The 22119-nt window shown below is 44.6% G+C and overlaps 1 protein-coding gene, 1 long non-coding RNA gene and 1 other non-coding gene across 5 annotated transcripts in view; 2 read left to right on the top strand and 1 right to left on the bottom strand.

Annotated features, from left to right (window-relative positions):
- Window positions 1-15286, bottom strand: part of CCNJL (cyclin J like) — a 60824-nt gene extending 45538 nt beyond the window's left edge. The window contains exons 1-2 of one of the 3 annotated variants that reach the window (XM_030328164.1): window positions 14983-15286; window positions 14094-14208 (exon numbers count right to left, since the gene is read on the bottom strand). In XM_030328164.1, coding sequence (XP_030184024.1) covers window positions 14094-14159 — 66 coding nt within the window. In that variant the 5' untranslated portion in view covers window positions 14160-14208; window positions 14983-15286. Of the gene's footprint in view, window positions 1-910; window positions 1769-14093; window positions 14366-14982 lie in introns of those variants that run through there. The other 2 variants (XM_030328156.1, XM_030328169.1) reach the window with 2 other exon arrangements.
- Window positions 1865-10816, top strand: LOC115522392. The gene is made up of 3 exons (XR_003971368.1): window positions 1865-2115; window positions 4754-4915; window positions 7617-10816. It is a non-coding gene; the product is annotated as an uncharacterized LOC115522392 (long non-coding RNA).
- Window positions 15287-18478: 3192 nt separating the features above from the next.
- Window positions 18479-18586, top strand: LOC115526495. The gene has a single exon (XR_003972612.1). It is a non-coding gene; the product is annotated as a U6 spliceosomal RNA (small nuclear RNA).
- The last annotated feature ends 3533 nt before the right edge of the window (window positions 18587-22119 follow it).

Raw genomic sequence — 22119 nt, 5'->3', positions numbered from 1 at the left:
CGGCCAAAGGCATGTGTGTCTGCCTCTCTATGGTCCTGCCCCAGAGACCTCCCAACACCCCCAAAGACAACACTCATGGTCTTTTTATAAACTGTCCCCCATATTCTTCATTTCGGCAACTTCCTGATTTGACCACATCCCTCACACCTTATCTTCTCAATGGGGGGTGCCCCTCATTCTCCCACATGCTTATGTAGGGACAGGGGTCATGATGCACCCCCTTCCATGGTGGTTCTCTGTAACAGGTCCAACCCCTGGATCTCTCCCCCTTCCCTCCTGGGTCACCATTCCTAAGCTGTGGCTCCAGCAGCTCTTCACTCGACTCTTCCCGTTCCCAATTTCCAGATTCCTTCTGAGGGATTTTCCTGGGAACCTTGACCCTACCATGCAGCCTGAAACAGGTCAGTAAGGTAACCACTACCACAACCACTACCTCCATTCCCCTGCTGATATACAGTCCAGGGTTTCTACAACTATGGTCATTTGATCCCAGACATTGGAATCTTCTGAGAATTCCCTGCAAAATGGAGGCTTCCCCCTGTCCTGAGTTGAATAATGTCTCCCCCAAACCCCTACCTACCCAGAACCTCAGAATGTGACTTTTGGAAACAGGGCCTTAACAGATGAGACCAACTTACAATAAAGTTGTAATGGATTAGGGTGGGCCCTAAACCAATGACTGGTATCCTTATAAGAACAGAAAAGAGAGACATCTAGACACACAGGGGAAAGACTAGGCAAAAGCAGATACAGGAGGAAGACGAGGTCAAGATGGAGACAGAGAATGCATGAATGCAGCAATAAGCCAAGGAGCACTCCAAAAGTGTGAGAGAGTAAAGTTCTACTGTTTTAAGCCACCCAGTCTGAGGCAGCCCTAGCTGTCTACTGCATTCCCCATTTCCTGACTTACTGTATCTGACTTCCTGGAGACACAGCTGGGCATCCATCTGTGCTTTACGTGCACGTCATCTGAGCCTGATGCTTCATTATATGCTCCATAAAGGTAGAGAATTTTGTTTTGTTCACCACTTATATTCCCAGCAACTGGCAGTGCTTAGCATGTGGTCAGCTGCTAAAAATAGGTGTTGAATGCAAGAATGAACATGCACTGATGTTCAAGAACTACTAGTGCCGTGGTCAGTGGTCAGGACAATTAACTCGTCTTTTTTTTTTTTTTTTTTTTTTTTTGAGAGACAGAGAGAGAGAGAGCAAAGCAGGGGACAGGGACAGAGGGAGAGAGAAACAGAATCTTAAGCAGGCCCCATGCTCAGCACCGAACCCAACGTGGAACTCAAACTTGAACCGTGAGATCATGACCTGAGCCAAAATCAAGAGCCACCCAGGGGTCCCTCCTTGTCTTTTCTTTCTTAAGCAACATTAATAATCAATTAGATAATATGAATCAAGGATTTAACACTATCTGGCTTATTGTAGGCACCCAATAAACATCAACTTGGTGGGCAGTGGGAGTCTTTAAAGAGGACACAGAAACTAGCATATGCTAGGAGTTTTCTAAGAATGATGTTCACTGTGACAAAGGCCCATCATGCTCAGCAATGGAAAAACGTAAGAAACTTGAAACCCTTCTCCCCTTTGTTAACTGGTCCTTTGATTCTATTTCCTCAAACTCTCAAATCTCTCCACTTCCTGCCCTGGTTCAGATGCGATTTCTCTGGACCACCACCAACACTGGAGACACAGGTCTCCAAGGCCAAGGCCATTTCCCAGTGATCCAGCACTCCCTCCTCATACCACTGTGCGTGCTCGCAGGATACGTGTACACATCTGGGAGACCCACATCCCCAGAGCCAATGCTCCCGGCCCCTCTCCTGCCCCTCCCCCACTCACTAGACCGCCCTTTGCAAGTCACTGTGTGACCATCACTCACTGCCCTGTGCCCTGAGAGATGAACTTCCTCCACGCCTCTCTCTGCCTAGCAAGCTTCTGCTTATCCTTTGAACACAGCCCAAACAGCACCTCCTCTTTGAAGCTTTTCACGTGTCTCTAGGCAACGGGATGTCACCATCTGTACAGTGGTTCACAGTGTGAGCTTTGGAGCCAGGTTGCCTGCCTTCAAATCCTGGCTCTGCCATCTTCGTAGCTGCATGGCTTTAGGTAAGTCATTTAACTCTCTAAATTCTCCTGAGTCTCACCCGTAAAATGAGGATAATTACAGTACCTTCTGGGGGGGCTGCCTGAGGACTTTGATAATGGAAGGAAATGTGTATCAAGCAAGCGTCCATTAATGTACATTAACGTGGACTATCGTTACTGATGTTGAGGCCCCCAGGGTGTGGTTGAGTCCACAGCCTCTCCTGGCAGAGCCTCCCATAGGTCTACAGGTTATACGTGGGGCTCAGTAAATGCTGACTGAAGGGGCTGTCTGCCACTAAGGCCATGGAGATGGTCCAAGGAAATAAGCCAGTATTCTGCCATCCCCACTCATGGTCTAGAAAGGTTGCCTGTGGCACTGGGCTTCCTCCTTTCTCACCAGAATGCTGAAATCCCTTCCTCCCAAAGCAGGCTTCCAGGGAGGTTCCTGACAACTGGGAAGATATCCCTAGTGGTCTGACAACACTTCTCCCACAAACCACTTCATGGCCAATCTCAAAAGTAACCATACAAAATAAGCCCTGAAGTATTAAGGGATAACGCCTGCAACTTGCTTCCAGAAAAAAAAAAAAAAAAAGTATCAAGATGGAAGAAGAGAATGATAAGGCAAATGTGTGAAATGTTCACAATTGTGAACTGTGTTGGCAACTCTCCTGTATGTTTGATAGTATTTCAAAACAGAAAATGAACACAAAAGGAGAGACTAACGAGATCTATCAACTCAGAACCAACAGCCTTGTCCCACTAACCCCCGCCTTCTCACGTCCCTCAAGGGGAAGTTTGTGTTACCCCATCACTGACTTCAAGGCTGGCTGCAATTCTTTTGCCCGTCCTAAGTCATACTCTGCACAGCAGATCGCACGGTCTCAAAGCCCCAGCTCTCCCACTTAATAGGGAAGTCCTGGCTGAGCATTTAAGCTCTCAGAGGCCATTTCTCTACCAGCAGGGTGGAGTTACTGGGAGCCATGCTACCTGCCCCAAAAGTCTGTTTCAACAGCGAAATCCAGGAAGGCAGTGTGTGGGCTGTAGGACACAGACTCCAGATAAGGTGTCTGTGATGTGCAGCAGTCACTCTGCTCAGAGCTGAAGAGACACGGCCCTGGCCTGCCCTCTCGGGCCTGCTGTCTAGGGGGGAGGCTGGTTCTAAATCAGATAATCCCACTAATAAGTGTCGAATTACAAATCATGCTGAGTGCTGAAGCAATAATGCACGGTGGTCTGAGAATGTAACAAGGGTCCCAGGCCCGACCTTGTCTGGAGGGGAGTAAAGAAAGGCTTCTCTGAGGAAGCAATGTTTGAGCTGACAGCTAGCTAGACAAAAAGTAGGTTACAGCACACTAAAATCCCACAAGAGTAGGGAAGTATATAAACCAAATTGTTAACAGAGAACTCAAGTTAAATGATACCTTTAGGAAGGAACAGGCCAAATCAAGGTAGGGGACATTTATCAGAACAAATGACCTGGTTTCTCCAAAAATCAAGGTCATGGGGAAAAAATGTTTTTAAGGGAGAGGGGTGCAGGGAAGGGAGTCTATCAGAGAATTAAAACCTTAAAGAGTAATTTAAAAAAAATTTTAAGTTTATTTATTTATTGTGAGAGACAGAGCAAGCAAGGGAGGGGCAGAGAGAGAGAGAGAGAGAATCCCAAGAAGACTCTGCACTGTCAGTACAGAGCCTGATATAGGACTCAAACCCATGAACCACGAGATCATGACCTGAACCAAAACCAGGAGCTGGATGCTCAACCAACTGAGCCACCCAGGCACCCCTTAAAGAGTAATTTTTAAGAAATGTAATACATGGACCTTATCAGGATGATGATTTGAATAAACCAACTATAAAAGCCATTTTTGAGACAAGTGGGGAAGCTTAATATGGACTGGGCAATAGTAGATATTAATGAATCGTTAATTTTGTTAGGTGTGATAGTGGCATAGTTGTTACATTTAATTTTCAATGTTTATTTTTGAGAGAGAGAGAGAGAGAGAGAGAGAGAGAGAGAGCGCGCTTGAGTCAGGTAGGGGCAAAGAGAGAAGGAGACACAGAATCCAAAGCAGGTTCCAGGCTCTGAGCTGTCAGCACTGAGACTGATGCGGGGCTTGAACACACAACCCGTGAGATCATGACCTCAGCCAAAGTTGGACACTTAACCAACTGAGCCACCAAGGCATCCCCAAAGTTGTTACTTTAAAAAAAAAAGCCTGTTAGCAGATATTTATATGTAAAATCACATGTTGTCTGGGGAACAGATGAAACAGGTACTAAGCTAAGTGGAAAGTACATGGGGATTCATTTTACTATTCTCCCTACTTTTGTGTATCTTTAAAAATTTCTATCATAAAAGTTAAGAAAAAAACAGAGGTACACTCCAAAGAATTAGACATGCTCTGAGCTGTCTGGGATTTTTGCAATGATCAGAAAAATCAACTGTCATCAAGCACAAAGCTGTCTTCCACAATGTCACATCTAATGACTCCACAAATTTTAGTGTGTTAGACCAACCACAGTGAAACCAATTCCCTTCTGATGGGCATTTAGGTTCTTTCCAACTTTTCCATACAGCAATTGAATCTAGTTCCTGATGCTTCTCTTCTAATGACCATCCCTTCCCATTCTTGTTCCCTCAACCCACCCACCCAAGTCACTGGATGATCATTTCTGGAATAAGTAGCTCGTGATACCAGTGTGGATCTCTCTATCATAAAGGATGTCCAAGCTCTGGCACTACCTGCTCCAGTGACCTCTAAGGGAGCCAATGCCTCTGGACAATTCAAATTTGGCCTCAGAAGGAGTCAGTTCCCAAGTAAGTGCCACTTGGAGGTAGGAGGCAGCACACACTGAGGGGGCTAAGAGGGAGCACTAGGAGTTTTCTGGCCAGGGCGGAAGGCACTTCAACAGCCCTTACCCAGCCCAAGATGGGTCCCAGGCTGGTTCCCTGCTGCAGATGGGGCCCCTCAGGTCTGGGAAGGTATCAGAGTTCCCTCCTTATTCCCCTCCAGTGCTTTTCCCACTCTGGGTTCCCATTCCTTTCAACACAGCCAGGAGACACCATTTTGACCTAACCAAATGGCATTGATTTTTTTCCAAAACAGTAATACCTAGGTTTAGCAAAGCTGCTGGGAAGCAGGCACTCTCCCACACCACTGGTGGAAGTGCAAACAGGTGCAACCTTTCAGGAATTAACCGGTGATATGCAAAGTTCTCAAAATTATACCCTGTGACCAACAATTTCACTTTAGGAATTTATTCCCATGACCATACTTTTATTTATTTGTTTATTAAAAAAATTTTTTTAAACATTTATTTATTTTTGAGAGAGAGAGACAGACACACAGAGCATGAGCAGGGGAGTGGCAGAGAGAGAGGAAGACACAGAATCCAAAGCAGGCTCCAGGCTCTGAGCTGTCAGCACAGAGCCCGACGTGGGGCTCAAACTCACAAACCATGAGATCATGACCTGAGCCAAAGTCGGACACTTAACCAACTGAGCCACCCAGGCACCCCCCACAGCGCTATTGAAAATCAAATGGTACATGAGAGGGGCTCCTGGGAAGCTCAGTCAGTTGAGCATCTGACTTCTGCTCAGGTCATGATGTCATAGTTTGTGAGTTCAAGCCCCGTGTTCAGCTCTGTGCTGACAGCTCAGAGCCTGGAGTCTGCTTCAGATGCTGTATCTCCCTCTATCTCTCTGCCCCTCCCCCACTCGCGCTTTCTGTCTCTCAAAAATAAATAAATATGAAAAAATTTTTTAAAAATCAAATGGTACATGAGAAATGCCTCAAAGGACAAGGGAGAAATGGATGAAAGAGCTGTGTTGTATAAATAAACAAATGGCATATTACTTAGCAAGAAAAAGGAATAAACTCCTAATAGCTATAACATGGATGCATCTCAAACATATTACGCTACGGAGAAAAAAGGCAGACAGAAAAGAGTACGTATGTGTAACTCTATGTATATCAAACTCTAGGAAAGACAAATACAATCCAGAGAGACAAACAGTAGATGGCTTGCCTAGGGCCGGGAGCAGGATGGAGTGAGTGACTGAGAAGGGGCACAGAGGAGCTTTCTAGGTCAATGGCAATGTTGTACATCTTTTCTTCTTAAGATTCTGTTTTTAAGTTTATTGGGGCAATTGGGTGGCTTGGTCGGTTAAGTGACTCTTGATTTCGGCTCAGGTCATGATCTCATGGTTCGTGGGTTCAAGCCCCACATCAGGCTCTGTGTTGCTGGTATGGAGCCTGCTTAGGATTCTCTCTCTCTCCTCTTTCTCTGGCCCTCCCCTGCTTGTGCATGTGCTCGCTCGCTCTCTCTCCCTCTCAAAATAAGTAAATAAACGTAAAAAAAAAAAAATTTTTTTTTTACGTTTGTTTATTTAAGCATTCTCTCTCTATCCAATGGGGGGGGGGGGGCTCAAACTGATGACCCAGAGATCAAGAGCCACGTGCTCCACCAACTGAGCCAGCTAGGTGCTCTGGCAATGTTCTGTATCTTGAACATGGTGGTAGTTACATGAATGCACACATTTATCAAAACTCACTATACACTGTAAGCTGTATGCACACTTAAGATCTGTACATTGTAACATAGGTATAGCTATCTGGGTGGCTCAGTCAGTTGAGTGTCCAGCTTCGGGTCAGGTCATGGTCTTACGGTCTGTGAGTTCGAGCCTCGCATGGGGCTCTGTGCTGACAGCTCAGAGCCTGGAGCCTGCTCCCGATTCTGTGTCTCCTCTCTCTGCCCCTTCCCAGCTTGCACGCTCTCTCTCAAAAATAAATAAACATTAAAAATTTTAAAAAAAGATCTGCACATTGTACTCTAGATTATAACTCAGTTTTAGAAAATGAATAAGCATTCCACCTAAATATCCAACAAGAAGATGAGCCAATCAAATCCTGGTGTATCCACACAAGAAAATGTGATGCATGATACTGTAGAAAAGTAGTTAATGATGTAGAAAACTATTTGGTATATACAGTGAAGGAAAAAATTAAGTTATAGAACCATGATATACATTTAGATAGAAAATGACCAAAAAGAAATAGTCCGTCCATTCATTCAATAAAAATGTATTGAGTATCTACTATATACCTTCATAATTACCATGAACAGAAAAGCCAAAAAAAAAAATCCCTTCTGGTCACAGAGCTTCTGTTCATTGGTTTCACAGAAAATATTTAAATTATTAAAATATACACATTAAAAAATCAAATGGTACAGCACAGTATAAAGTACACTACTTGTGTTCGAACACACAAACACACACCATATTTGTGTTTGTTTACGCATGGAACAACTTTGGAAGGATTCACAAGAAGCTGGAATTGGTGGCACCTTTGAGAGAAAAACTCACAGAATGAGACAGGGTGGAAGAAAGCCTATTTACTACCTACCCTTTCATATAGTTGGATTTTTTTTTTACCATGTTCTCATATTACCTATTCTAAATAAGCACAATTGCCTGTTTCTAATTTTTTTTTTTTTTTTTTGCTGGTGTCCAATAGCCAGGATTTCGGTGAAGAATGATACAGAAATGCATGAAATGAACAGAGTGTTTTGAGGCAAGGTATTTTCCATTTTTACTAAAAAAAAAAAAAAAAAAAAAAAAAAAAACAAAATAAAACTGTATCATGATAACATGCACACAAAGGAACAGAAGAACCTAAACCAAAATATCAACAGAAATGACTTCCAAATGGTGAGACTAACTTTCTTTGCTTGTATTTATTTTTGCAGTTTCCTAAGCAAACAAGCAAAACAAAAACGAAAACAAAAAATCAAAAACAACCCACCCCAGTCTGTGTGTGTGTTTAATAACTTTTAAAAAAACAAAAAGAGAGAAAACAGCAGACCCAGTGTCACCTCTTTCTGCCAGGTGCTCAGATACTCCAGACAATCGTTGGCCGTACTCCCTTTACCCAAGGGGCAGTGTGGTTTAGACAGACAAAGAAGAAGTCAAGGGCAAGGGCACAGGGCCAGCTCAAGGCCTTAAATGTCCTCTCCTTACTTAGCATACGCTTCCCCAGCCAACCAGGGTGCCTGCCAACCCCCTTCTCCACCTCAAAATCAAGGCCCCAAAGGCCCATACCCATGTATTTTTCTCCTGGGACACCTGGGAGGCAGGTGGGGCAGGGATCACACTATCCTGAGGTGCAGATGAAAGGAAGCCTGCAAGATAACTTGCATCTTCCACAGATAAGGTGCACAGAGACCAAGTCTCAGGTGAGCACTGTGGGCACACTGAGCACTTCTGTTGTCTAAGACCAGAGGGGCTCATGAGAAAACACCCAGTTCTGATTCACCTTTGTCCCCAAGCTTCCTATAGAACACAAGTCGGGATACTGGAGTCTGGGTGTCTTAAAGCGGGATGCCACCATGAATGACGTCTCATCCAGCCCCCCAACCTCATTTCTCACTCCATCGTCTGTCTTCTGCATACAACCCCAGGGGTAGCCCAGATCACCCTTACAAGTGGGACTGTAGGAAACCCCTCCTTATACTAAAAGCCTCACCCTTCCCTCCAGAAAGGGGCCCTGTGGGCCAGCTGCTTAGGGTCTCCCTTGAAGACCACAACCATAAGGCAGCCTTGTCAGTAGGAAAGGGCTTGTCGAAACCAGCCATTTGGGGTCTGAGAGGCTTGAATGACACATTTCTGGAACTGAGCTGGGCAGACACGTTCTGTCACCAGTGTCTAGAACATTTTCTTATTGATAGATCTGGTTTTATCTCATAATTTGGGAAGAACTGTCCCTTGAGTGTGCAGAAACCCAAAAGGAGGGCAAGAGAATAGAAAAGCCAATTATGGGGTGACCTAGTCAAATTGTGGAGCATGGGCTTGGGTCAACACTTTTTATGAAGAGTCAAATGTTCAACCGTGCAGTGGAGAAATTTGAGGAATTTAGGGAGAAGAGCGAGAAGGAAAAACATTGATGTTGGAAGTGCAAAATAAAAGGATGTGAAAGCTTTAGAAGCCATTACAAAACGATGTGGCTTTAATCCAGGGGTGGCAGACCAAGCTGGGGTGAGATTCTGTCGTGTCCAGCTGTCAGAGTTCAGGCAAGAGAAGACGGCCCGGAGGGGTCCCTACTCTGCCCTGGCAGGTCAGAACACCACCATGTCCACCCCAGGGAGAGGCAACAGCAAAGGCCAAATCACTTCAAGGTGAGAAGCACCATACACAAGTGAGGTGCCAGAGCCAAATAAGGAAGGCTCTGGCCTGGCAATCAGCCCTTCCAATGCCCAAAGCAAGGCCAGAGCCCATGGCTGCTGGCTTCTCAGGGTGGCTTAAAGAAAACCCAACTTACAGAGTCAACTTACAGACTAAAGCCAGAGCCTACAATGCCACAGATGGAAGAGCCTTGACTCCCCTGCCTTGTATTTCCAACCTTTGTTAAAATGGACATTTTGCAAATGAATCTACGGTCAAGCTCTGATACAATGATCTATTCGCTCTCAACAGAGTTACTCATACCCTCTGAGTCCTGTAGTTTCCCATCTGTAAAACAGGGTCAATCCCAGCACTAGGGCAGATATGAGAAGTGAGATAATACATGGAGGACATGCTTGGCACACTGCGGGCATCAGGAAGTGCTCAATAAATAGTAGCCGCTAACATTATCATCGCTAAATGTCACTTTTGTTGGTGGTGTTTAGGAAGATCTTTGTATACATTCAATCACAAATCAGTAAAAATGTCCTTGATCAGTCTACTGGTTCAAGAAATGTGTTCTCACACAGCTCAAGTTCTCTAAGTGTGGAAGGAAGCAAGCTTCAGGAAGCAGCTGATTGCTCTGCAGATCTGGAGCAGGGCAAGGAGACCCCCAAGGTGCCACATGACCCCAATCCTAGGAGGAGGTGAACAGGATGAAGGAGGGAACCTCTAGCATGCAGGCTCCCAGGAGCCCCGGAAGATAAGCTACCAGGTCAAAACAAGTAGGGCTTGTCCACATGGTTTTGAGAGCGTGGGATCTTAAATTTTAAAGCTTAAAATTTTATTTTAAAGCTAATTTTAAACTTAAGGTGGATTCACCTTTTGGGGGGGAGAGGGGAAGGAGGCTCTCAGCTTTAATCTGAATATTCATGAGGGCATATACCTGGTCACCAGAAAACATCACCAACAGTCTCACTGTCCCCACTGGCCACAGTGATCATCTGTGATCATGTTCTCCTTCCCTCATGTTCAATGAAGAAGTTCAAGGGCACAGGTGTTACAAGTAAGAAACCTGATTCCCCTGTACTGGCTGGCAGCCCTTCGCCCCAACAGAAAGTAGCTGGAGAAAGGGGTTCCAGGTTTGCTCTAGAAGAAGCAATAGGGCAGAAAAGATGATGAAGGGAGCAATTTAAGTCTGAGCATGGGATAAAGGTGGCCTGAGAGGGGGACACTTCTCTAGAGCGATCTGGAAGGAAGGAGGGTTCCATGGCTGCTTAGATTTTGCCGAGGGCACCTAGCTTCTGGGTACCAGGTACGTGACTTTTGGCAAACTGAGGCCTCTCCCAGCCTCAACCCCATCACCATCCAATGGCCCAAAGGGATAATGATCCTTGTCTTAATCAGGACTACCTGTCACACTTGTGAAGCGTTCACAAGGTGGTCACAAACCCCAAGCCTTACTCTGCATACACGCTATGTGAAAGGGACTATCAGTTTCGCATTCAGCTTCCACCCAGCAATCGGTAAGTGTGAGGGCACAATTCCTGTCATGTGCCTACCACAGTTCTTAGGTCCTCTCATCACTCCCAACATTCCTATCAAATTCACCCCCCAGGTTACAGAAAAGGAAACTAAAGAAGATTCATTCTTTTCACCACTCCACTCAGATCAGGGAGGCTCCATTCTAGACACGGACACCTGGCACTGAATAAGACAGGCACAGGACTATTCTTGCAGAGCGTACATTCTAGTGTAGGGGAAAAGGTAATAAACAGGCAATAATTCCAGATGCTGGTAAATACTATAAAGGAAACAAAACAGGATGCTTTGATAGACACAGAGGAATAGTATTAGAGAAAGGCAGACTTCAAATAGAGGGAACAGCCAGTGCAAAGGCCCTGAGACACAAAATGAGCTTGACTTATTAAAGGAAGAGAAAGGAGGCCAATGTGGGAAGGCCAATGTAGGAGACAAGAGATGAGAGCAGGTGGGGCCCAACTATGTCAGATATTACAGGTACAGGTAAGAACTGGGAATTTTACTGAGAGCAATGGGATGACAGTGGAGGTCTTTAAGCAGGGAACTGACACGATCTAAGTTCTGGTGGTGGTGGGAAGAATGGACGATGGAAGCCAGGTTCAAAGAAGTTTAGAGAGGTCATACAAGCAGCTCGGGGTTTCACCGCCATAACTAGTGTGCATCTGACACCACCGTTCATTTCCACAGTGTCACATTTTACACACTATAGTGTAATGCTATTCTGGAATGGCACATCTGACAAAGTGGGGCTTCCACTAGCTTGGTGATCCAGCCTTGCTTCCTGCATCAGTCAACTGAGCATAACCACGCCCGGGTCGATGATGACAGTTCAACGGCACACACACAAACACGCTTTGTGTTTATCTGGGAACATTTGACAAACAACAGTGTCTACTGTGTGCCAGACACGCACAAGATTGTTCTACAGTGTTAGAAATGTAGTACTAGAATAGATGTTGACTAAAAAATTACTCTGGGAAAAATGAAAGGCCAGCCCTCATTCCTTAAGAAAGGTGAGGCTGGTATGGCTGCTGGGTTCCCCTTAGCCCTCACTTTTCTCTGCAAACTCTCCATAAAACCAAATTGTCTCAAGAAGCAGCTGGGGCGCCTGGGTGGCTCAGTCGATTAAGCGTCCAACTCCTGGTTTCGGCTCAGGTCATGATCTTGAGGTTTGTAAGTTCGAGCACCGCTTCAGGCTGTCATCCGCTGTCAGTACAGAGCCCGCTTTGGATCCTCTGTCCCCCTCTCTCTCTGCCCCTCCCCTGCTCACATACACGCTCTCTCAAAAAATAAACATAAAAAAAAAAAAGCATCTGCTTCTTTGAACAGAGAGTGGAAATAAAGGAGGGAAATAGTTAATATGGGGGGGGGCATTTACATTATAAACCAAAGGAACCTGGGATTGCCCTGATAAGACCAGCTTCAAGGTCACAGAGGACCCTAGGCATCAACCCCTGAGTTTTCCATTTCTATCCTGTAAAGCCTCGACAAAGCTCTTCTCCCTCTGAGGCAGGCAGCCCAACAGGAAACTAAGAGCGATATGGCTTGGGTGAGGCACAATTAATGGGGGACCGCCCGCCCCTGCTCCTCTGAGTGGCTGGAGGGGTGTTCAGAACACTCATATAAAAGACTGGGGATTCTCAGGTGACTGAGCTGGTTGAGTTTATACTGCTTTCAGAAATCCTTCCTGCTAGAAAGGGACAAATTATACCAGTCATTGCTCCCAAGCTATGAGGAGAACTGATAACCACTCAAGCCTATGATCAACAAGGAAACCCAATTTCCATGGCAGTTCTTCCTAGTTCGTTTAGCCACTACCTCCAGAAAAGGACCAGGACTATACTGCCTGGCCTACCAACCCACTATCTCTGCCTTCTAACACTTTAAGACCTAGATTTCTTCTCCAGATGCTCAGAATGTGTGGCACCTTGGCCATTCTGCTCCAGGGAGAAGACCAAAAAAGCTACAGCCTGGGTAACCAACACAAGACAGAGATAGACTAACAGGTACAGGCAAAAGAAAAAAAATATTAATTTGGCTGGAAGACAGCCACTCCCTAATGAGGGGGCAAAAAACAACAACCCTGAATATCTGGTGACTTTGTAAGAACTCCACAGACACTGGGTGCAAATGCACTACCTGTCTGTGTAGGGACCCAGGTACCCCACTAGGAAGACCTCTCCTTCCCTATATTGGGTTGAATTGTATCCACCCCCTTCCCACCAAATTCATGTCCACCTAGGAAATAGGGTCTTTTCAGATGTAATCAGTTAAATTAAAATACTGTATTAAAGTAGACCTTATTCCAATGACTGGTGTCCTTATAAGGAGAAAAAACAAACATAGAACGCTGTGTGACAACCAACTCAGAGTTTGGAACGATGCATCTACAAGCCAAGAAAGGCCAAGGATCAGAATGACTGTGCCAACACTTTGACTTTGGACTTGTAGCCTCCAGAATTCTGAGAGAACACATTCCTATTGTTTTAAGTCCTCTCCTCAAGGCAACCCTAGAGAACCAATATACTCCTCTATTTCACACCTGTTTCCCAAACCACCCTTCTCAGTCTCAGCCCAAAGACAGAAGGCAAGACACACAGGCCCTTGCCTCAGTGGCCATCAGCACTTCCTTTGAGGTGAGGGGAGGGCAGGGATCCCATTTCAGCTGCCCCCAGAGGAAAACTGGCAGGGGAGTGTTTGTTTTCTCCTCACAGCCTCCCAGTTTTGTCGCCTCTCATTTACACTGGTTTTTCTTAAAGTTTACTCAGTTCCATCCTAGAGATTTGTGGGGTTTTTTTTGTTTTTGTTTTTGAGGGAGACATAACTTCTATATACCTTACACTTTCACTTACCTAACATTTCTTTCTACCCAGTCACAACTTTTACTATCTTAAAAGGAACTGTTAGGTCATTACAATCAATGGGAAATCAGCATCATTTGTCCTATGCAGAACTTGCTAGATTTTCATTTTTTAAATTTCACATTAAAATGAATACACAATAATTGTTTCTTTTAAAGGTACCATTTAAAATCATCTCTTGTGGCAATACTATGGGAAATATAGCTTTAAGGACTACAGTCGCGATCTCTGAGTTCCTAACCAGTAAACCAGTTAAAGCTCTCCAATCTCCAGTTTCTCCCCCACAATTTTCCGGGAGAAGGCTAAGGGCAGGAAGAAAGCAAGGCCATCAGGAGATCCAGTACCTATAAGGGACGACCGGAGGACATCGAATCGAGACCCAAAGGCACTTTAAATACCCAGCCACACAACCGCGGCAGGGAGGAACTGACCTTCTCGCGCAGGGTGCAGTGGACGTCTGAGGCGACGCGCCCTTCCCACCACGGCTCATCCATCATCGGGTATGCAGCACAGAGATCCGACGCTACCGGGCTCTCAGGGCGCACCCTGCGTGGACACGGGCAACTTGAGCAGCCGCAGCACGCCTCCCCGGCTCGGACCCGCGGCATCCCTATTCTCGCTCGTCCCCGGCCAGGGCCCGAATGGGCGCCCCTTCCTACCCCGCTGAGAGGAGCCAGTGGTCGCCTCCGGTCCCAGCCAAGGGAGCGGTGCCCCCTTGCCCTCTGCTCGAGGGAGCCGGGGCCACCTGGAACTCTGCAACAACTTGCAGAATTTTTATCTTCCTTTTTGCAAAAGTTACGCAGAAAGTTGCCGACTCCGCTAGCTCACCCAAGGCTGGAGCTCCGGCAGCGGCCACCGACTCGCCGTCCCCAACTCCTCCCCCGCCGCCCAGCCTTTGTCCTGCTCCCACATCCTGCCCTCCAGCCGGGGCGAAACTCACGCATCCCTCTTCGGGCGTGGGGGGCTGCGGGTGCCAGGCCCCTCTCAGGGCCAAGCCGGCGGTGCCCTCGGGTGTCTGCACGCGGCTGGGCGCGCGCGCGCGGGGCGCCCCACGCTCTCGACGTTCGCCTCCGCAGCCCCGCTCGCCCTCGTCGCCGCCGCGCCCCTGCTTGCGCTCGGGTCCCGCCGCGGCTCGCAGCCTCCCGGCCGCCGGGGGCCTCCCTCCCTCGCTGGGGGAATTGGGGGCCGGGCCACGCGCATGCGCCGGCGGCCCGCACCCCGTGGGGCGGGGGGCTGGGAATTGGAGTCTTTCTTTCGCCGGCGCTGGCTCCGCTTCCTGCCCGCCCGCCTCCCCCGCTTGGGTGGAAAGCTTCCTCTCACCTTCGCGGAGGCTCTGGGTGGCCTCCTGGGCTCCTCGCCGGCTTCCGCGGGGAGCTCAGGGACCGCAGCGCCACCTGCGCGCACCACGCGTGAAGAGCGCGGGCAGGATGCCCCCAGAAAGTTCTGTCTCCCGCGTGCGCTGCTGTGGCCAATTTTACGTCGGTTCCACCTGTTTTTTCTTTCTTAATTCTTCTTCTTCTCCTTTTTTTTTTTAAACTCGTCTCGCGATGGGGAGGTAGATTTCTAAACGGACAATTCCCACGAACGCTCCAGAAAAGCCGCTCTTGGTTACCCACGAGTCCTGAATTCAAAAGGAGGCTCAGTGAATCAACTGGTGTTTATTGTGTTCCTGCAGAGTGTAGATCTGCGTCTTAGAGTGGTGGAAAACCAACGGTACCTGGATGGAAAGCATTGTCTTTTTAATTCAGCTGATTGTTTTCGGAAAGGCACTCCCTTTAATCAGCTGATCTATTGGCACCGCAGCGGGCTGTCCTCTTGGCTGATGGTTTTTTTTGTGATACTTTTTGAGATTCGCAGACTTGTTTCAAACCCACCTACAAACTGGATAATTTTTGCCAAGTTCCTCGCATGTTCTAAGACGGGGAACCCTCTTGTGTAAAATGGGAATAAAAATTGCACCAGCCTGTTGAAGATACTGTATTATTAAAGAAGATAATTCGTGTGAAGTGATAATTGCCATGTCAGGTATAAAAAGAACACTCAATAAATAGCCACCACTAAAGCGCCTTTAGTTTCTGACTGGTTTCCTGAAAGCACATACCCACCTGGATAAAAATTTTAAAGTCAGCTTTGACAAGCTTCAACTGGAGCTTAAAGAGCAATTTTAATGTAAAATATATATAGTGTATAATACGTATATTATACAGTATATATACTCTCGTAAAAGTGTGAAATACCTAGGAATAAAGTTACTGAGAAATAAAGGCTTTTAATGAAGACATTATAAAAGTCGAAACATAATAAGAAAGTCTTGAAGAAATAGAAGGTGAAAATACCAACTTTACCCAAATTTAGTCCTTTAATAAAATTCTAATGATTGTGGGTAGACGAGGCTGGAAAAGATAACATGTAACACTTTCTGTAACATTCAAATGGAAGAATATCCATGAGAAAATCTAAGAATTTAAAATTTTAAAAATGGAGGAGATAGACCTATATTACCAAATCTTAAAACATATTGCTAACCTGGGGTGCCTGGCTGGCTCAGTCAGAAGAGCACGCAACTCTTGATCTTGGGTTCATGAGTTCGGGCCCCACATCGAGTGTAAAGATTAATTTTTAAAAAAAACCAATAAAACATAAATTTAAAAAAACATATTGCTAAGGTATAATTATAATAGTGTGGTGTCAATACAAGAGTGGATGGATAACCATCAGTGGAATAACTGAAGTCTAGAAACGTATACAACATACTTAAAATCCAATCTTAGGATAAATGTGGCATTTCACTTTTGTGTGGAAAAGGATAAATTCTTCATTAAATTAGGCTGAGGAAATTAGTTAATTTGGGGGTAAAAGTAAAACTAGAGATTTGTTTCAATCATCATTCAAATAAATATAAGAACCTGTCAAATGACAAAACTAAAATAGTGATGCCTGGGTGACTCAGTCAGTTGAGCGTCTGACTTCAGCTCAGGTCATGATCTCACCGTTCCTGAGTCTGAGCCCCCACATTGGACTTGACCACTTCAGATCCTCTGTCTGCCCCACCCTCTCTGCCCTTCCCCCACTCATGCATGCATGTTTTCTCAAAAATGAATAAACATTTATAATAAATGAATAAACATATAATAAATGAATAAACATATATAATATATATACATGTACTATATATTATATATATACATGTATATTATATACATACATACCTGCCAAATGACAAACCAAAACAATTTAGTAACAAGTCTGATGTCCTTTATTCAAGGGAACACAGTCCATGGATTGGGAGAGTGCAGTGTCTCACCAGCAGTGGAGAGCTCTTCCAGAGGGATTTTGGGCAAGAACAAGTTTTATAGAATGTTACAAGAGGTAATGCAGAAGCAAGGCATGACTCATTAAGAGGTTAGAGATTTCCTTATAAGGCTAGCAGGTCCTATTTCCTAAGGTAAGGTAAACTAGCTAAAGCTAACTTGGAGATGTGTGATTGGTGTATATTAGGTTTCCTTGCCAGGTGTTTCCAGAAAAGTGCAGAATGACTTAGGTTTAGATTTGTGATGTGGCACAGACTACTAGGGTGGCCTCCGTTTTAGGGGTCCCTATATAAATTAGCTTTATCAAGCCCAAAGAACTACAAACAACAATAAAATACAAGACAATTAAGAGAAAATATAGGTGCATTATTTCAGAAGAGAAAGCCCAGATATAAAGCACAGGAAGAAAGCCAAGGATGAGTATATATATTCGAGTAAATATGCAAGAGTTAGATATATCAGATGTCACAAAAAAGGCAAATGACAGATTGGAGAAAATGTTTTTAACAAATGTGACAAAAGGTAGATGTTACTATCTGAACCTTTCATAAATGATTACCACATGAAACACATCAAAATTCAGAATTTCATGTATGCCATGAAAGAAGGAATTCAAAAGGATTAGTATCATTTTTAAAATGTTCATACTGGGGCGCCTGGGTGGCTCAGTTGGTTAAGCATCCCACTTTGGCTCAGGTCAAGATCTCTCAGTTTACAGGTTCAAGCCCTGTGTTGGGCTCTGTGCTGACAGCTCAGAGCCTGGAGCCTGCTTCGGATTCTGTGTCTCCTCTCTCTGCCCCTCCCCCACTTGTGCTCTATCTCTCTCTCTCTCTCTCAAAATAAATAAATTAATGTGAAAGAAAAATTTTTAATGTTCGTACTCACTACAAACACATTAAAAAATTTTTTTAGAAACTTTGTGATACATCTTTGTTGAGGATTTTTAAAAACACAGCAGGCAAAAATTAAAAAATAAAATAAAATAAAATAAAATAAAATAAAATAAAATAAAATAAAATAAAATAAAATAAAATAAAATAAAATAAAATAGGGGCACCTGGGTGGCTCAGTTGGTTGAGCGTCCAACTTCGGCTCAGGTCATAATCTCACAGTTTGTGGGTTCGAGTCCCATGTCGGGCTCTGTGCTGACAGCTCAGAGCCTGGAGCCTGCTTCAGATTCTGTGTCTTCCTCCCTCGGCACCTCCCCCACTTGTGCTCTGTCTCTGTCTCTCAAAAATAAATAAACATGAAAAAATTTAAAAAAAAAATACAGCAGGCGAGGGGTGCCTGGGTAGCTCAGTAGGTAAAGCGTCTGACTCTTGATTTGGGTTCAGGTCATGATCTCATGGTTTGTGGAATCGAGCCCCAAGTCAGGCTCTGTGCTGACCGTGTAGAACCTGCTTGGGATTCTCTCCCTCTCCCTCTCTCTCTCTGTTCCTCCCCCACTCGTGCTCTTTCTCAAAATAAATAAAAATTTAAAAAATCTGTACATAACATGCGAATGCTTGCTTTGGCAGCACATATACTAAAATAGGAACAATGCAGAGAAGATTAGCATGGCCCTGTGTAAAGATGACACGTAAAAATATAACATGCAAGGTTGACAAATATATGTTTGGGACAAATATATGTTTGGTGTTGTTGGGAATATAATACTATCTTACTAAAAGATTGTCTTACTAAAATTTTTTTAATATATCATTTGATCTAATTATTCCACTTCTGAAATTTCATTTTATTTTATTTTTTAATTAAATTTTTTAACATTTATTTATTTTTGAGAGACAGAGAGAGACAGAGCACGAGTGGGGGAGGGACAGAGAGAGAGGGAGACACAGAATCTGAAGCCGGTTCCAGGCTCTGAGCTGTCAGCAGAGGCCAACGTGGGGCCTGAACCCACGAACTGTGAGATCAAGACCTGAGCCAAAGTCGATGCTTACCCAGCTGAGCCACTCAGGCTCCCCTTTAATTATTTTTAAGCTTATTTATTTATTTTGAGAGAGAGACAGAGTGTGAGCGGGGAGGGGCAGAGAGAGAGGGAGACAGAGAACCCCAAGCAGGCTCCGAGCTGTCAGCACAGAGCCTAAAGTGGGGTTTGAACTCATGAACTGTGAGATAATGACCAAAAGTCAGATGCTCAACTAACTGAGCCACTCAGGCACCCTTCTGGAAATTTATTAAAAAAAAAAAAAAAGCAGATGAGTGTAAAGATTTCTTTACAGGGGGTTTTATCACAATGCTTTTTTACTGTAGTGAACTATTAGAACAGGTACTGGTTAAATAATAAATCATGATTAGAACAGGACTGGTTAAACACACATGCAAAAGAAACTGAAGAATATTTATAAAAGTATTAACTATGCAATCAGTGGTAGGATTATGGAAAATTTTATTTTACTTTTTATTCTAAGATATCTGTATTTCTAAGTTTTCTACAAGAAACATGCATTACTCTTATAATCAGAAAAAAAGTAAATGTTTTAAAATAAAATCACATGATAAAATTATTAGAGTGGCCTTCAATTGAATAACAACTCACAGGGGTGCCTGGGTGACTCAGTCAGTTAAGCATCCGACTTCAGCTCAGATCATGACCTTGCTTGCAGTTCGTGAGTTTGAGCCCTGCGTCAGGCTCTGTGCTGACAGCTCAGAGCCTGGAGCCTGCTTCGGATTCTCTGCCTCCATCTCTCTCTGTTCCTCCTCCGCTCTCACTCTGTCAGTCTCTCTGTCTCAAAAATAAATAAGGTTAAAAAATAAAAATGACTCTCAGTATTGCTTTGCTTTTTGTTGTTGTTGCTGTTCTTTATTTTTTTAAGTTTACTTGTTTATTTATTTTGAGGGGGGGAGGAGCAGAGAGAGGGAGGGAGAATTCCAAGCAAACTCCACACTGTTAGACACCCCAATGTGGGGCTGGATCTCAAGAAAAGTGAGATCATGACGTGAGCCAAAAGCAAGAATTGAACACTTAACCGACTGAGCCACCCAGGTGTCCCTGTTCTTTATTTTTCATAGCAGTATTATAATATTTCTATGCAGGGTACACGAAGGGCTTTTATTGTTCACTAATTTGGAGTCTCTCTTTTCCTAAAAACTTCAGCTCTCAGTTGTTAGCAGTTCTTTTTTTTTTTTTTTTAATTTTTTTTTCAACATTTATTTATTTTTGGGACAGAGAGAGACAGAGCGTGAACGGGGGAGGGGCAGAGAGAGAAGGAGACACAGAATCGGAAGCAGCCTCCAGGCTCTGAGCCATCAGCCCAGAGCCCGACGCGGGGCTCGAACTCACGGACCGCGAGATCGTGACCTGGCTGAAGTCGGACGCTTAACCGACTGCGCCACCCAGGCGCCCAGTTCTTTTTTTTTTTAATTAATTAATTTATTTATTTGAGAGAGAGAGAGAGCATACATGCATGCATGTGCAGGAGGGCAGAGAGAGAAGGAGAGAGAGGATCTCCAGCAAGTTCCACATTGTCAGTGCAGAGCCTGACGAAGGGCTCAAACTGTGAGATCGTGACCTGAGCCAAAATCAAGAGTCAGACACTTAACTGACTGAACCACCCAGGCACCCCTCAGTTATCAGGAGTTCTGACAAGTGAGAGAGAGAGGGAGGCAGAAAGTTGGCTTTTCTCCAGGAGTGATTTTCAAAAGATTCTAAAAACCATTCATAGTCTGCAGTCCTTTGTGTATCATTTCAAAGACTCTTGTTTTCCTAGTATCTCTGAAGAATAAAAATACATTGCACTGATGGTTTTGGTGGTGCATCGCTGTCCACAGGTAGAAATGATGTCAGTGCCCTTAGCCTCTTCTGGCCAGCAGGGAAACCGTGCAACTGAGTTCCCTTTCCCACCCCCTATACCCCACCCATGCCAAGAAGTATTCATTTGTTCACTCCTTCATTCATTCATTCAAAACCAAACCTTTATCAAGTGCTTACTATGAACCACTGAACCCCCTCCTACCCCCAATTTCTGAAGCTCACAGGCTGGAAACCAAAGATTTAGGGCAAGAGCATCCTATCTACTGATAACTGGCCCACATATAAAATGAGGGCAAAAAAACTTCTCTGACCTTTCCAATTTTCCTCAGAGGACAAATCAATCTAATATCATCACATGCTCAGTTTAACCTCCCTTTCTCTCTCTCTTTTTGTTTTCATATGATACAAGGTGTCATTTTACAAATATATACTATGGTGAAATGTATGTGTTCTCCCCCTGGTCCCAGGCCTCATTCTCCTCCCCAAGTATAACCCGTGCCTTATGTTTCCTTCCAGAAGTGATCTGTACATTTAATAACATAGACATTTATGCTTTTTTCCTCTCACATGGGTGGTAGCATATGGTATACATCCCTCTGCACCTTGTTATTTCCTTTTGGTTTCATGGCCGTAGCCGTGGAGCTGCACAGTTATCCCATGTCCCAGGGAATGGATCCACTGTGAGATATGTAGCTGGTCTTCTTCTGCTGGACATTTAGGTTGTTTCCAACCTTTGCTGCCATAACTACCCTGCCCTGCAGTGGCAGAGGAGTCAGTGATATAAATTTTTCAAGCACTCTGTTTTTCATGAGGTATATACTTTGAGTGGTGTTTCCATTGGGTTTTAATGGTTTGCATTGCTTCATTTAGGACCCAAATCATGAAGGCTGGCTCTGTTTATGGGAACAGAAGGAAGCCATCTGGGCCATAAACCTTGAGACATAAGCTTTGTTTACCACTTTGGTCTTTAACCAGAAACCAAGCCAACGCCTTCAAACTGTTTCTAGCTGGGTGCTCTACATAGTCAGAAGGACGTTGGCCAAATCCTTCATGATCCTTAACTAGAAATTCTTGAGATACAACTCTACAGATTAGGTCTGAGAAGCAGGCAGGAAGAATAAAAAGGCAGCATTTTGCAAACAGAACTCAAAACCTAGGACATTTGTAAAGCTGGCCCATATCACTGTTTTTAATTAAAAAAAGAAAGGTAGGAGATCAAAAAGTAAAAAATAGATCTCCCTCTCAATGGAGGTCCGTTCATGGGTATGTGATCTATGCAGTTGCACAGGCCTGTGATCAGAATGGCCTTGTGCTTGGTTTAACGCTCTACCATCACCACTTGAAATGCTTAAGAATTTTATCTTTGAAGATGTGTTTGTAAATGAAGTCTGA

The sequence above is a fragment of the Lynx canadensis genome, chromosome A1, assembly GCF_007474595.2.
Source record: "Lynx canadensis isolate LIC74 chromosome A1, mLynCan4.pri.v2, whole genome shotgun sequence".
Classification (NCBI taxonomy): Eukaryota; Metazoa; Chordata; class Mammalia; order Carnivora; family Felidae; genus Lynx; species Lynx canadensis.
The sequence above is the reverse complement of the archived record's forward strand: the minus strand, read 5'-3'. Positions and strand labels throughout refer to the sequence as shown.